Source organism: Corvus cornix, chromosome 26 (genome assembly GCF_000738735.6).
Source record: "Corvus cornix cornix isolate S_Up_H32 chromosome 26, ASM73873v5, whole genome shotgun sequence".
In the NCBI taxonomy this organism is placed as follows: domain Eukaryota; kingdom Metazoa; phylum Chordata; class Aves; order Passeriformes; family Corvidae; genus Corvus; species Corvus cornix.
Genome location: NC_046354.1, coordinates 551,117 through 567,931, shown reverse-complemented (window position 1 = coordinate 567,931; position 16,815 = coordinate 551,117). Strand labels below are relative to the sequence as shown.

At 47.5% G+C, this 16,815-nt stretch overlaps 1 protein-coding gene across 6 annotated transcripts in view; it reads right to left on the bottom strand.

Moving 5' to 3' along the window:
* Positions 1 to 16,815, bottom strand: part of KCND3 (potassium voltage-gated channel subfamily D member 3) — a 113,065-nt gene that overhangs the window by 25,604 nt on the left and 70,646 nt on the right. For all 6 annotated transcript variants that reach the window (XM_039565223.1, XM_039565224.1, XM_010404299.4 and 3 more), the window contains exon 3: positions 5,246 to 5,408. In XM_039565223.1, the coding sequence (XP_039421157.1) occupies positions 5,246 to 5,408 (163 nt within the window). The remainder of the gene's footprint in view (positions 1 to 5,245; positions 5,409 to 16,815) is intronic.

Sequence of the window (16,815 nt, the reverse complement as noted above, 5' to 3'; positions counted from 1 at the left end):
TCCCCTGTCAAAGTCTGTTAAATATCAACAATAACAAAAACATATTCCACACAGATTCATTCTGGTTGAAAAAAACATGTTCTTTAAATGTCAGCCAGCTCCAGTTTTTAACCTTATTGTTTCTCTCTCCCCTTAAGTTCCCAACCCCATCCCCTGCTGGAACTGAGTCATGTTCTGTTGCTGAGCTCTCCTTAGACAGCTCCAGTCACTTTTTCTGGCCGTTCTTTTCCACACTCTGAAGTTCACTAACCCACCTCCAAAATTTAGGGTGTCAGCTGAAAAACAGAACACTTCAAAGCTGACTCCCCTGCTTTGTAGCAAATCAATTATTATAATGGCCTCGTTATTGACAGGTGTGTGGGCCGCCTTCCTCATGGGTATGGGGATGACACAAATCCAGAATTAAGCCTTTCCCCAGCACCAGCTCCCCTCTCCGTGCGCTCTGCTGCTGCCGCCCTGCTTCCCCAGGCTCTGGAGCAGGCTGTTTCCAACGTGCCTCTTGAGGAACAATCAGACATTTGTGTCCTTGCTCTTCCTTCCTTTTGGCTGGAGCCCCTTTTAAGCATCTCCATAGTTACCTCTTCCTCAGCTGCAGTCAGAGCTGCCTGTGTGCCACCATCTCCCGAGGAGATGGAACAACCTCCCTCTGTCCCCTGCCTCTCGTGCACTTCCATCGGGAAAGCTCCAGCTCCTCCCTCGCCCAGCGTCCCTCTCTGCTGCTGGAATTGCTCTGTGACTGAGTGCTTTAATTCATCCCCAGACAATGTGTCCACTTGCCTGCCTCACCTCGTTTATCCCCTCTGCTCTCTGATAGCCTGGGATACAGTTTTCAGCTCAATGTTAGAGTTTTATGTGGGAGCAGCTCTACAAAATTATTCTGTCCTGGGTAGTCCTTGCCTAAATCTGTGTTTGGTTCTCTCCTGGAAGCTTACAGCCTGGAGAATGGAATGAGAAGTCTGTCTCAAGGCTTTTGCAGCACATTGCTTGTTCTCAGGGAGTCAAAGGGCACCAGATAATAAATGAAATGAATTGAACACGCTGAGAGGCTGTAGTTGTCAAAAGCACATTTACTGCAGACTTGAAACCAAGCACTGTGATTACCAAGGGTTTATATTTGTTGGCAGCTTCCGTGCAGCCCCTGTGAAATGCAGCACTGAGGCCGATGCCAATCCCCCTGAGATTATCAGATATTCCAGCATCTCGGCTCATTTAGCAAATCTAACCATTAAATGACAAATGCACTTCAAACAGGCCTGGATTTTTCTTTTTTCCCCACAGCATCTGAGCATTTACATTTTCCCGATGTTGTGTGTACCTCGTTTTGTGAGAGGCTCCCCCTTTGAACCTTTGCTTTCCCCCAAGCTGAGATCTAGAATGACCCTGCTACCTTTTAGCCCTCGGGGGCTCTCCTGTTCCCCCCGTGTCACCCCCAGCCTTCCAGCCCTGCCTGTCCCTGCTGCCCTGCTCTGTGCCTTGGGACTCTGCTCACTCCTTCTCGAACTTCCAAACAATGAACTGTTCTCCTTCCCCACTGCTGCTAAAGGAGCAGCATTTCAGGAGCTGTCAGCAGCTGCCTCTGCCTTTTCTTGCTGGGGTGGAGAAGTGGGAGGTGTTGTCCTCCACCCAGCACCAGCTCCTCGTTTCCTTCTCCTCCGTGGTGCATCTTTGCTGCAAACTGAACACAGCGAGAGGGGCTCCTCCAGCATCATCTGAATTACAAAGTCGTTCTATTGTCAAGCCTTTTAAGTGTCACATTCTCTTTTAAATCCAAGGCTGTGACATTCACTGAGGAACAGCAGCGTTTCAAAGTCAGGAAGGTCTATTCTTAGCACATCAGTCAAAAAAGGAAAAAAAAAGTCGTTGGGGAAGGAAAAAAACCACAACAATTTTACCAAAATGAACCTTGTCACAAATGATCAATCCATCCTCCATTCACACTGACCTGGTCCTTGCTGCATGCCAGAGGACAGAATCTGATGCCACAGCACAATGAATTAAGATTTGCCAGATCTCCTTGTAATTAATTGTCTCACAGTACAGGTTTGGCAAAGAATAATTTATCTTTAAAGTGATTAGATCACTGGTAGTTTGGTTTTGTGTTTGTTGGGTTTTTTTTCTTTCTAAGGAACATTTCTCCTCAGTTAGCTGAAGAATAGATGCTGATGAGTAACAGCCACCTCCTGGTATTTGATTCACGTTACTCAAATACCTCTTTCTGCTAGACCAGAGCCCCCTCAACAGCTGAGAGACAAAGCTAGGACTGAGCCAGAGGGACACAGGGGGCTGGGCTGTTTTCTGGGTTTTTGGGGTACAGCCCCTCAGAAACCCCATGGGGCTGGAGAGTCCAGCTTCTCTCACACCCCACCCTTCCAATCTGTGAGTGCCAATCCAGCCAGCCTGATGCTTGTACAGTGCTTCTGCCTTTGTTATTTGTCACTGGGAAAACTCAGTCGGAGTTCATATAAAAAATTAATATGGTCTATAGCCTTATCTTGAAATCTACCTGTACATCATAAAAGTTATGATTCTCGAACTGAACAGAACTTCCAAAGCATTTATCCTAATACGTACCCAAGAAACTACTCTTCAGTTAAAAGAGAAAAAGAATTCACTAAGTTTGTGGTGTGCTAAAGGAAGACATTGCATTGATTCAGAGCCGTCTCCCAAGTTCTGTCTGTGAGGAGCTCCTGCTGGTGGGTTCTTCATATTCATGGGCCGAGAGAGCAAAGAGATTTTTCCAACCTTCTTGAAAAAACCATGCAAATGTCTTTGTAACTTTAACTAGATGGGGGCAGCGTTTTAACTGTTTCTGAAGATGGGATTCAGTTCAGTGTGGGATGGTGCTGGAACAAGTGTGGTATCAAAGCAGATCCTTAATGTCCCTTTGTACATCCTGACCATCTCTGGAGGGACTGTCATTAATGTGCTTCTCTCTCTTTCCTTCTTTTTAGCATTCATGCAGTGCTGATCATGTGAAAATTACTCACACTTCTGACTTGAGAAAAGTTTCTTAACTGAGAAATTCCACCAATATCAAGGGAATTAGAAATTCAAATGGGGGGAAATTATAAACTGTGTGTGTCAATACAGCAAACCTTTATAAAAGCTGCAATCAATCATATTGGCATCAAAGGTGGTGGGACTTCTCCCTGTCACCAAGTGGATCACAGGCCAATGAATAAAGGGAAAAGCTGAATCAGAGGAAGAAACATTGGTTTGCTGCCTTGAGAGAGGGGCTGCCTTGTCCCGGGGCACGGACCTGGAGCCAGCTCTGGGGCCTCTCTGATTGTGACCCAGGGTTATGCCCAAATCTTGTCTGGCCCATTTCTTTGTGCCTGGGCTGGGCTGTGGAGCAGGTTCTGTCTCTGTTTTGGTGCTGTTTCAGTAGAACAAGGGCTTTCTCTCAAAGTTGTCAGTTCTGGAAATGGGCTGTTGGACACTATCCCCATAAACCTCTCCCTGAGCATCTCTGTCCTTCCCATGCTTTGACACCTCACCTGCTTCTGTCCCAAGTGAAATCCCAAATCCTCATGCTGGGTGCAGCCTCACTTTAGACAATTCACTCTGCAAATGATTGAAATTCTCTAAATGAATGTGCTGATCCACACTGGATCCCACTGCCAGCTGCTGACAGAACAGTGCATGCTACAGAGTGGACTTTATGATACCTTTACACTTCTTTTATCTCTGTTGTGTTGTGTGACTGATCAAATAAACAACTGTCCCTCAAAACACCTCCCCTGTTCCACATGTGCTGTGTCAAACCTCAGGCAGGGATTTGCAAAACCCAGCAGTGACTTGCCGAGGCTGCAGCTGCTTCCTGCACGATTCTGTCTCTCTGCTACTCCCCTTTTGTGTTTTGACTGCCAAATTCTGTGGTTTTGTAGGTCTTGTATCTGAGCTCTCTGCTGTCAGCTCCCTGAGATGCAAGAAGTAGGCACAGCCCAGATGCTTGCCTGAAGCAGAAATAGCACATTTCCCTACTACTGTTCTCCATCAGGTCCCCTGAGTCTTGAATATCTGGCAGACAGCATTCCATAGGGAGAAAAAGAACCTCAGGCCTTTAGTTTGCAGTTGTTGTAAAAACCTGATTCTGGCTGTGGTGTAATTTAGCAGATTGAAATAGAGATATAGTAAATCTGTTATACTCTCTTAGTGACTCAGTGAGCTTCTACTGGCAAAAACTGTTCAGAATTTGGAATATTCTGTAATCCCCTTCACATTTCCAGGGGCTTTTGTGTATTCCCAGTGTTCCAGTCACAGCTTTGAGGGGTATGTGTGCTGATAAGTGCATGTTGCTGGATGGGTGTATTTGAAACTACAGAGAGACAACAAGAAATGAAGCAGCCAGAAGGATAAACAGCTCCTGGGGACGATTTAAGGGTTTATGTGCACACAGATATATATTTGTGTCAGACAAGTATGCAGGAAAGGTGAGTAATAACAGCCCTGTTGCTTCTGATGCTGAAAATACAGCAGTACAGTGTGTGCAGGAATGAGGACTTTAGGTGGTGCATATTTGATGGGAACACACTTCTCTGTCCAAGGTAGGATGTATAAATTGTCTTGGTTGGACTTTGGGTCGACCAGTGTTGAAATTTTGTAGGGTCATATGAGTTCATTTTCCTTGTGATAGAAATGTGATTAGATAAGTTGTTATCTGGGTGTCGTTTTGTGACATGTAATATGAAAATTTTATACAAGGATCCATCCAGTTGTGCGTGAAGTTTCTACACTAACCTGGTGTGAAATGTGGCTCAGAGTGGGATGCCATCAGAGCACTAAAACACCTGGGGGGGGATTCTGCAGCTGAAATTTGGCAACAGTGGATTTCAGACCAGGTCCTGGAGAAAAGCCAAGCAGGAATTACTGTGGTGTATTTTGCTCTGTTTAGGGGTGGGTGCTCTGTTTGGGGAGCATTGGCAGTTCAGTCCCTCACCTTGCTCTGGGGCAGTGGCTTTACATCAGCATCTGTTGCAGGCTGCGAGTTTGGGCACTTCCTCTGTGTTGTTTGTGCTGTGTTTGGTGCTGTGGGTGGGTTTTGTCTATTGTGTCCCTCTTCCAGAGCCTTGAGGGGATTGGTAGGTTTTGGACACGGTGTGGGACTTGTTTTGGGGATCGTTTTGAGGGGATTAGCTGAGCGTGCGGGACTGAGCTGTGCCTGTTCAGGGTGTGAGGGTACACGGTGCCCCCAGGCTCGTTCCCACAGTGTCCCTGTGCCCCAGGAGCCCCTGGGGACACTTACCTTCTGTGCCCTGCGCTTGTCTGCCCGCTGGTTCTGGTGGTAGATGCGGCTGAAGTTGGACACGATGACCGGCACGGGCAGGGCGATGACCAGCACCCCGCTCAGCGAGCAGATGGAGCCAAAGATCTTCCCAGCAATCGTCTTGGGCACCATGTCACCATAACTGCAGGGCAGAAACAGAGAGGGAGGCCCCTCCTTCAGACCAAAAGCCTTGTCAGGTTCCCTGAGCAGCAAGCAGGGTGGGCACTGAGGCTCAGAACTCTGCCAGGCAAGGGACAGTTCGTGGTGCTGCCACCCCGGGCTGAGCACGGACGCCCTGCCCAGGCTGGGAGCTGAGCTGAACCTAAGAAAGGCACCTTTGTGGCAGAACAGAAGCGCTGCTCCAGGCAGCTGCTGGGTGCTTAAAGTCACATCCTCACTCCTTCTGTACCCACCTCTCCATGCAGGTGAACTCCAGCAAACTTAAAACTCTGTGTCTGCTGGGGAGCAGGTTCATATATTCTCATTCCCTTGTATCCAGGTGCAAATGAGGACTGATTTACACTTCCATTTCAAAGCCCAGCAGTTTCCTGGCCATCTGCACAGTCAGAAATTTGGGGGTTGTTCAAAGTGTGCATTCAGTAAAAGGTGAATTCTCAGGGATATGAGACCAGCTGAAAAATACTCATACAAAGCTCTGCATTGGGTTGGACCCAAGAATCTTCTGCTGTAATTTGTGTTGCATAAAGAGCATACGGAGCTGCTGGAGCAAGTGCAGAGGAGACTGTGGAGATGCTCTGAGGGCTGGAGCCCCTGTGCTCTGGAAAAAATCTGAAAACCGAAAATTGAAATCTAGAGCTATCAGATGGTATTTGGGGTGTTCTGGTGCTTGGTGCAGCAAATGTTGAAAAGAGAAATGATTTATTACAACTGAGGCTTTATTTTTACTTTTGATGTCAGTCTATGACCAACAAAGAGCTTTGAGGGGAATAGAGCTGAGCGAAGAATAATTTACATCCAAGAGGAAAAACAAGTATTTCAAAACACCTTTTTTATCAACTGAACTTCTTGTCCCCATGCAAGAACTTGTTGCTACAAGGGGCTGAATAGAAGCAGGACTCCTTGCATGTTAAATGCTTCAGGCACCATTAGCCAAGGCTTATTTATCCCAAGCAGAATCCTTCCCCTGCCTCCACTTGCATCAAAACCCCTCAGAATACCTCAAATCAATAGATTGCTCTTCGTGTCTACTGAGTTTTTAGCTGCTGCTTTATGCAAAGATCATTTCAAAGCTCTTGCTAAGTGACAAGATCTTCTACCTCATTTAACACTGGTCTAAAAAAAATAAAACTCTCTCTTTTCTCCTGCTGGCCCTTAACACAATAAGGCTGAAAATTAATCATATGCCTCAAACATGATCTCAGTGACCTGGAGCATGGAGAGAAAGCCCTTCAGTGCATTTGTGGAAAGGATAATAATAAGTGTCTGGCTCACAGTCTGTCTCAGGGAGTTTTGTTCTTACATGCAGACTGAGAGTTACCTCATTACTTGGGACTTGAGAGAAGGTGCTTTAAAACACCACCAGGACAGATCAAACCCTTGGAGCAGGAAGGATTTTGTGGGGAGATGGAGAACTTCATCTGCACAACTCTTGCGAGAGATACTACCATGAGAGCTCTGCAGTGGCTGGAGCAGGGACAAGACCTGGAACCGGTAACGCTGATTCTGATCTACTGCAGCTCTCTGTGGAGGATTCTCCTGGATTCCTCCCTCTGGGAGTCTGCTGGCTTGGACATCAGGCACTTGGGGGTATCTTCTCACTGGGCTGACCTGAGATGTGGAAATGTCAGCCCTGAGGTTTGGGAATAGCTCAGCTTTGTTTATCAGAGGCAAACCCAGCTAGAGCTCCATGTCTTGCACTTATTGAGAGGCCTCCCTTTGACTTTGACAGGGCTTGGGATGAACCTCTGAAGCTGCAATTGCTCTGCTCCTCTATTGACAGCCACAGCTACTGCAATATTAATTGCTGGAGAGACTATTTCTGTCCTGATGCTACCACAAGCATAATGGCCCCACGGCGTATTTATACCAGGTACAGTGCCAAATAAACTCAGCTATTGGATTTCAGTTAGTACTAATTAGGCATTTCAATCCCAAAACTTCTTTTCCCCAGACTGGAATGAGAGAACTCAACTTCCCCATTAATTTGTTTAGTAAAAGGCAACTTGTCATCTAAAAAACTTCTACAGAAAGTGCATTTTAAGTAATTCATCGATAATCTCATTAGAGCAGTGAGAAGATAGAGGAGTTGGGTAATGATTAACACTCAGCGGGTCTAACGGGGTGTTTGAGCTGCACGAGCACAACAGGAGGCCGTGAATTCCGTGGGCTTTTAATGTGACCTCCAGTAAATCATTGTAACTTTCTGTACCTCGGCTCCCCGCTGAGGAAATGGCAATTAATTCCTTGCTCTTTGCTTGGTTAAGGGGGTGCTGGGTTCCTCAGAGCAGGAGCTGCCCCCTGTTCCAACTGTCCCCAGCACCAGCAGTGACCCCTCGCGCTGAGCAGTGCCAACACTGATGATGCAAATTATCAGTGTGGGGATCTGGGGTGCCACAGCCTGCACGTGGCTGCAGCCTCCTTCATCTGCACCGGCTGGGAGGCCAGGGCAGCATCCCGGAGGGAAATACATCCCCCGTTTATTTTGCCAGGAATCCACTTAGGTGGCACCAGACTGCAGTTGCTGAATTCAGTGGAAGGGTCACCTGGTGGAAGGGGTCCCTGCCCCAGGCAGGGCTGGAGTCAGATGAGATTTGAGGTCCTTCCAGCCTGAAACATTCCAGGGTTCCCTGCTCTGCTCCCTGGCTGTGCCAGTGAGATGAGCTCACCTGTGGAAGGTGTGCCAGTGTCAGGGGGAGCTGCCCTTGCTGCCACATCCCTTCAGTGCCCTCTGCGCACCGGCAGCGATTCCAGAGCCTGCACACAGGTGTATCCCGTGTTTCCAGTGGCACACCTTTGGTGTGTCCCCTTTCTACTCCTGCTGTCCCCTCAATTCCATTTCCTCCCAAGGGAACCCTGTGAACCCCGAGACTGATTCACTGTACACACAACATAAACTTCAAGTAAATCCCTAAACAGGCAAAGCAGGGGGAAAAAAAAATCAGAAAATGACTTTTAAGTGGTCACTCTCTAGACTGGAAAGCACTGCACACAGAGCTTCAACGTTCTTTTTTTAATTTCTCATGTGACTTCTGTGTTCTTTGGATAGAGAAGAGGTCATATGTCACTCACCCTAATGAGCAGCTATTAGTCTTGACAACATAATGTGCAGTTGTTTTTCTCCCTGTCAGCAGAGAAGTGTTATCAAATAGAGGTCGCTGCTCCCGAGCCCTGGTTTTAGCCACACATGTGTCTGGACATTGCTCAGGTCCCCAGCTAGAGACAGAAGTAAATAAGGTGCCAGAGAGCTCATCAAATGACTCCCTCTAAAAATAACCCCTCGCAGCATCTCTGATGATCCTGCATCTCTGTGCAACATCCACAGCCCCGGGAACAGGGAGCTGGAGTAAAGTAGCTGGAAGATCTTACGGGATAGGGACATCAGGAGGTACGGTGACAGCTCTGTGGTGGCAATGGAACAGCTTTGCAGAGGATGCTCTTTTCCAGCAGCCTTTTTATTGGGCCAACTTTTCATCCTGGATGAGGCACAGAGCTGGGGAGGGGGTTCTGGTTATAAATTGCCATTACCGTGGAGCTGTTGTCTCCATGGGTTTCTTTAGGCACTGGAAGGGGCTCTGAGGTCTCCCTGGAGCCTTCTCTCCTCCAGGTGAGCTCTCCCAGCTCTCCCAGCCCAGCTCCATAGGATTGGTGATCAACTTTAGTGGCCTCCTCTGGGCTCATTCCAACAGTTCTGGGGTGGGGGGACACCACCTTCCTTCTCACCACCAGAGCTGTCTTTGGGCAGAACATCAGCTCCAGCCCTCCTCCCCTGGCTCAGGGGGTGTTCAGGCCCCTCGGAGCAGCCCCCCAGAGAGTCCAGGTGTCCCTGGTGGTCTGGGTGCAGTCCCAGGGCCAGCACAGGAACGTGGGGACAGTGGCTCATTCATGCCACAGTCAGGCTGTGCTTTTTCTTGTCGCAGTGTTTAAGTGGTCAGGGGACATTGGCTGCCCAGTGGTGCAAAACTGTGTGGTTTTCACACCCAGGGAAAGCTGAAATGTCTCCTGGAGCTGGGAACAGAAACAATGCTCTCCCCTGATTTAGTATTTCTGCCTCACATGGGCATTAACAGCTCTTTGGGAGCTGCTTTATCTCTCTAACTTTTTGCCCGGCACAGGAGACTCAAAAGAAGATTTTGCTCCAGCCTGGAAGCGTCTGCTTTTAGAACAATAAGGACAGAATAATAACATTATGTACTGTACAATAGACCATGATTTTGAAAGCCTTTTGCATGAAAGAGCTGGAATAAAGCATGGAATTAGCATGTAGACTTCCAGGTGCAAGACGTCCTTTTTTATGCTCCAAGTAATTCACTCAGCAATGTTGTGATTCGCACAAAGGAGAGGAAAATGGCTAAAATTCAGCTAGAAGGTTTCAGTGGCATTGCCCGAGTGTGAATATTGCACGTGACAGCTCCGAGGAGCTCCTGCCCCTCCATCTCAAGGGTGCAAGTCCAAGGTAATCTTGCTGATGTTGCTTTGAACCCCCGGTGAAATAATGATCGTGTCACTTCCAATGATCCAGCGGAAACAAAAGCGAATATTGCTCATTCCTCTCTGGGTTTTGCACATGATGAAAGAGCAGGGAATTAACAGCTGTGGCAAGGGGGCTGGGGTACTTGGATCTTTTGTTTAGGGTTTAATTCACCACTCCTCATCTGCCCTGCTGGAATGAGCCCCCAAAAGCCACAGCCCTGGAGCACCGCGAGGTGCTGCTCCCCTGGGCTGCTCTGCCTCCGACTCAGGGAGTGCTTTGGGTTGGAGGGGACCTTTTAAAGGCCATTTATTCCAACCCCCTGCTGTGAGCAGGGACATTTTCAACTGCATCAGGTTGATCAGAGCCCCGTCCACTCGACCTCGAATGTCTCCAGGGGTGTCCAGTTGGGTTTTGTACAATCACAGAAGCACAGACGGGTTTGGGTTGGGGCCATGAGGGCTCCTGGTGCCTCCTGCAAGGCTGAGCTGTAAACAGAGCCACGATGCCTTTGAAGCAAGAGAATCTGCAAACAGGCTGTCAAATGACAGCCTTGAACAGTAAATCAGCCGTGGCCGGGGAAGTACAGAGCCTATTTCATGCTAGGATTCTTTTACATTAAATATACTTATTTTCTGCCTTGTTTGGAGCTGGGCAGTTCCCCAGCTGGGTATTCAACTGTGAGATCTGGCATGGTTTCACACTACTGTTTTCTTTTTCCCTGGCATAATTCATTTGGTAATGTTTTCATGGATGCTCTAGAAATTCTGCTGCAATTCCATCCCTCAGCCAAGCTGTGAGGGATGAGGGCTGGAGATGCCTATCAGCTCTAGCAGCAGCAGCTTATCTTCAGCACTTGGATTCACTTTGATTTTTAGTAAAGCTGTGGTCAGCAGTTGTCTAGTGGGGATTTTCCAGGTAAAGTTGCCTTTTCGATATTGTTCTGTTTCACAAATTCATTTTTCTTACTGAGTTTTGTGTGATGAAAGGGCTGAGATGTATCTAAAATTGTCCTCTGAGGAGATGCAAGTTCTGCTGCTTCTATAATGGTGAGAATTAGGAAGGAAGAGAGGAGGGTTATTCCCTGATGAATTTCCCAGGGTAGCCTGGACCAACCCTCACCAGAGCCAAACAAAGGGATAAGGTGAACTGGGAGTCGGTTGTAGGTTGCTCATTCCTCCAGTTGTACAGGAGAGGTGACCTGAGAGCAACTGGTGGCAGGAATATTCCTCACAACAACGGCAGGTACTGCCCAAGGAAACAGGAATATTTGTGTGGAGTTGGGAACCAACTAAGCAGGTTATTTAATACACAAAGGGTGGAGAATACTTAATATATGAACACACTGGTTCCATCTATTCCTCCTGGCTTGGATCAGCTCCTCAGCCTGTAGGCAGTTAAAACAGATGGTCTGAATTTGGGTAACATTCAGACCTTGAGTCGAAGCTAAAAATGGAATTTCATTGGCAAGGAAAGTAGGTCAGAAAGCTAAAGCCCCTAGTCCTAAAATGATGAAAGGCTTCTAATCAAGTGTTCCCTATTACCATTCATTAAACGGAGCAGGGGAAGAAATATTATTAGAGACCTTTGAAAAAGGGATTACAATGGGAGTGTGAGAATCCTTCTCCCTGCAAGGAGACCTGTGCCCTCACAGTCCTGTTTCATTGGGAGATGGGATGACCGTGGATGTTGATTCCCAAAGTCCTGCAGGCTGGACTGGAGCCACGGCAGGATGGGAATGGTTTTCTTCATGGAGACATAACAACTTTATCTCGTGCTTCAGTCACAGGAGGGCTGAGAGGAGCCTCTCTGCATATCCTCAGTTAATGCCTCTCCCTAATCCCTCTCTCCACGCTGCCTCTGTCATCCCTGACTCAGGTTCTGGGATTAGATTGGGACTTGCACAAAGCTGAGACTCTGTCCGTGCTTTCTTTGCTCTCCATCCTTTTCAAACGTGTGTCAGCTGCTGAAGCCTTTCTTTGCTGTAGCTGACAGGAATTTTTCAGAGCGAATGGGGAGCCTGTCCCAGCTCACCCAGTGGTCCCAGTCCAGCTCATTGTTTCAGCTCTCAATTAGCAGCACGTCCCTAGTTCCTGTTCACCGTGAGGATGGTGATGTGCTAAACCAAAGAGGCTTTTGGGAAGTACCAAGGTGGATGTTTGTCCTCTGCATTTGGCTCCCCCCAGCTGATGCACTGGCATCGCTCCCCTCCCTTTCCCCTCCAAATGCTGCTGGAAATTCCCTCCTCTGAGTGGGGAATTGTTGCATTTCAGCCCTGCCACAAACACATTTCCAGAGAGAGTGTTGGAGATGTCCTGCTTGCTCTCCCTCGGTGCTGGGTGCTGCCACCTGCCCTGATCCTCAGCCATCACTGTCACCAGGGCAGGTGACAAAGGTGGGGGCTGAAATCTGGAGTATCCCACCCCGGTATAGCTCAGGAGTGTTTGCAGGGCAATTCTTATCACAAATAGCATTTTACTGCATCATACCCAACTCATGGAAGGAAAACAGATGTTGTCCTTTTTTATGATAGCTCAGGTTTTTCCATGAAACTTGTTAAAGCACTGGATATTTTTTAACAGGAAAAAAAAAAGGAATTCTAAACTGTTGATTTAACAGTTATTCAGAGAAAAAGTGGAATTTACTTCAATGTAGAATCAATATAAGAAAAGCTGAATTTCACTTTGGAGAAAATACCTCCAATCTTAAAAGGCAGTTAAGTGTGGAGGTTATTCCTGATGTTTATAAATTCAGCTTTTCAGAGGAAGCTCTATTCCCTTTAGTTCTTGCAAAGCTGATAGATCTGGCAAAAAGTAATCTCAGGCTTTTTTTGCTTCATGTCATCTAAGATTTTGATCCTCAGATCTCAGTTTCAGCAGCGATAGATGTATCAGGAAAAGCTCTCTAAGATTTTTTTGTTTGGGTTTTTTTATCAGCCTGCTGAATTTAACAGCATTTTTGGTTGGGCAGGTGCTCAGAGCAGCGTGGGCACCTGCGGGTCTCTGCGGCAGCCTCGTGCTTGAGGGGAATCCATTGTCAGCACAACTGAAAAATGCAGAAATGTTCACAACAAGGGACTGTTTAGCCCCTCAACTCACCATTATCCCTGCAGAAAAAGCTCCCTAGTTTATCATAGCAGTGGGGATTTATTGTCATACATGAGCAAAAAAAGAGTCTCTTTGACTCTTTGCTGACAAAAGCCCACCCTCTCCACGCCGTGGGGTTTTTCCCAGTAAGGGTGAGAGTGTGATACTATTTTCAAGCACTCCTGTTTCCTTGGTAATTGGAGCTGTTCACCCTGAGCCTGACAGCAAGTTCTTCTCGGTCAATATTTAAGTTAATTTAAGTTCTGATGTGGGCGCTAAGACTCAAATCCGTTCATGGGAATTGGCCCTTGGGGGGTACGGGGCCGTCACCACCCGGGGTCCTCTCTGGCCCCTGGCCCGGAGCTGGGGCAGGGCTGGGAGGAGGCACCGGGGGCTGATCTTTGGGTTCATTTCTCTGTTTTACCCCAGGTCAGTGCGGGTCAGGCTGCAGGGCCAGCTCTGGGGTCTCTTCTCTCCCAGCCCGGGGTAAGGAGCACAGGAAGGGCCCTCCCCACCCCGACCATCCTGGGATTCCAGGCAGCAGCAGCTTGGCAGCCCTTCAGCTGGAATTTCTCGTTGTGACCCCAAGTAATACTTTCAACCTTCCTGTTTTCCATCAAGCATGAAGAACATGATTGAAATATTAAGAAAATGTCCTGAGTATTATTGTCCATCTGATTCAGGCATCTGGCATGTGAGTGACTGAGTGCTGCTCAGTAATGCCCACTCTTTAAAAAGTGTTTGTTTTAATGGAAAATAAAATGTCCCAGATTAAAGCATTATTTATTTCTGGCTGCATACACTAAAGGCCTTTAAAATTACTTCATTCATTATTAATTCAAGAAGAATCCTCATATTACTCGGAGTGAAAACCGTACACAATTACCTGCTCACAGAATCCATTTTTTTTAGCATCTTAACTCTCTGTAAAAGGAACTTTTTGGAGAACATAGAGGCTGGAGAGGGCAGGCAGTGCATTGAGCAATTAGACTTTTCACCGAATAGCAGGGCTGAAGGCTCCCTGCCCTGTCTTAAATCCTTAACTGTGGTGTCAGCTTAAAGGAAATGCTGGGGTTTTGCTTTCTTTTTATCCTCATCTTTTTCTTTTCTGTCTTTTTAAGCAGCTTGAGTGTCCATGCTGAGCCATGTCACATTCCAAATGATCCACATACTGTGCATTTTAATGAGTTGCTAACAGTGATTATACAAAAAGCAATCCCAGAAATATTTACTGAGTCAAAAAAAAAAAAAGCCTATGGGGAACTAATTAGCTTTTTAAGAATTGGCTTTTTGAAAGCCTCAGACTCTAGAAAAGTTGAACTTGGAAGCAGTTTCAAAGAAGTTGAAGAAGTGACTGGAAGAAAAGGGAATGAGTTGTAATGGAGCATTTGTAACAGAGTATTCCACACCCCAGGCTTCTCTGTACCGGCCAGAAGATGCACTGGAAGCTGAATATAGAATATATAGAGAGACAAGAAATGCAATTGTTATGCAGAGAAATGCCACATAATGCCCAGATCTTGTGTCAGGTTTCTGCAGCCTTTCTGGGGGGTTGATCAGAGAGGGACAAAATCTTCGTCTCTCTGTCCCTGACCAGTTCCCTCCACCAGGATTTCTTTAAATGATGATATTGGAAACTCACTGCATAGTGGGCAGTGTCAAGAAAATTCCGGTTAGTTTGGGACAGAGCTGATTAAAGTTTCCCTTTCCTGAGATGTAAAATGCAATCCAAGGTCTTCTTATTCCCTGAATATTTACTTCTGTCCCTTCCAAGGGAAAGTGATCCCAATAATGTCACGTTTGTCATCAGACAGTGACAGATAAAAGGAATTGTGAATTTACTTGGATCAGGCCTGCATTGTAAATAAAAGCCATTTTCCAGTGATAGGAGGGATTGCAGGAGCATCCAAATGCTCGTGGTGCAGTTAAGCTCTGCAGGAGCTATTCAAGTGCAGACTGTTCCGGTCTGGAAATGTAAGGGACAAATCCCATTAATAATGGGCCAAATGTCAATCCAGAAATTCAAACATGGGCCGGGTCCTTGTGGGCTGACTCTGTGTGTCCAGGGTATTACTGAGATCAGGAAGATTTGGAAGGAGTTGGCTTCGTTGCCCTTCAGTCAAATCCCAAATAACATTGCAAATGTTGCAGAGGTGTGTTGGGGGTCGGGGAAGCACTCAGGGTTCTGGATCTCTCCTTTAGAGCTCACAAGCTCCAGTGAGGGGCTGGGCAGGGACAGTCTGTGTCCAGTTTCTGGGCCTTTTCTTTAAGCAAAGCAGAACCAGGGGGAAGTGAAGACTGGTCATGTTGTGTTTCAATGGTTTCATGGAATCCCAGAAGGGTTTGGGTTGGAAGGGACCACCCAGTGCCACCCCTGCCATGGCAGGGACACCTCCCACTGTCCCAGGCTGCTCCAAGCCCCAATGTCCAGCCTGGCCTTGGGCACTGCCAGGGATCCAGGGGCAGCCCCAGCTGCTCTGGGCACCCTGTGCCAGGGCCTGCCCACCCTCACAGAGAGGAATCTCTTCCAAAATCCCATCTGACCCTGCCCTCTGGCAGTGGGAGCCATTCCCCTTTGTTCTCTCACTTCATGCTCTTGTAAAAATCCCCTCTCCATGTGTCCTGTAGGCTCCCGTTGGGCACATCCTGCTGGGCTCTGTCCTTCCAGCCTGGCCACTGCTCCTCTGGCTTTGCTCCATCTCAGCCTCACCTGAGCAGAATCACAATGGGGCAGGGCTCGATTTACGAAGTTAATTGAGCTCGTAAGAGGGATCACTGGAGCACTGGTGCAGGCCTAATGCTATTTGCATCTTTACACACCTATTTAATTTTGCAAATCTGGCCATAGATACTCTGTAGATCCCAAAATCTGGTTTTGGCTCGCGTCAGCCAGGCCAGGGTTGGCTGCAGCAGAGGCACGGACTGAGAGAGACCCCGTGAGAACCTGGGAGGTGGCACCCAGGGCGTGTTAAACTCTGAGGTCACCCAGGGTGTTCCCTCTGCAATGCAGGAGCCTCCTGGCGCTGGCGTGGGCAGGCTTTGTTCTACCTCGGGTGAGGCGCTTAATGACTCCTCCTGAACGGTCTCATTTAAATAAATATTAATGCTTCATCTCAGAGCAGGTGCAAACCTGTGCTGCACAAGGGCTGTGTTATGGCTGCAGAACCATCATCCCATCCCTCCCAATTCCATTCTCATCTCTTCCTGGGATGTAAGGAGCACGTGTGGCTGGTTAACTACAGATTTTATTAAAAGCCAGGTGACTTCAGCATTCCTTCCTCATAGCTCTGCTCCTTCTGCTTTCTTTTCTATGAATAAAATTTGAATTTTTGGAAGCCTTGAAATCAATTTTCTGCCCCTCATTTCATGTATAGCAGAATACAAAAATAAATAATAAATCCCTGAGAAATCCAGATGCCTTCTGCAAACCTACTTAGTGCAGGGCAGCAAAGGTTGTCACAGAAGACAGTGAAAACAAACAGCTGTTCCTTAGGCTATCCACTCTTTCCTCTTTTATCTCTTTTATCTTTTTTATTAAAAGAAGGTGAGCTTTAAACACCACGCTGCCATAGGACGTTCATTCTGATAAGTGCGGGGCAGCCAGATCAGAGAATCTTTTTTTCAGGGCTTGGAGTGCCCTGGGACAGTGGGAGGTGTCCCTGCCTTGGCAGGGGTGGGATGGGATGGTCCCGGAGGTCCCTCCCAGCCCAAGCATTGTGGGCTTTTCTGTGTGCCAGGATGGAGCAGGCTCAGGCTCCCACCCGCTGCTTTCCGGTGCAAAGGTGGGAAGCGAGGAAAGGCAGAGTCCGTCCCCT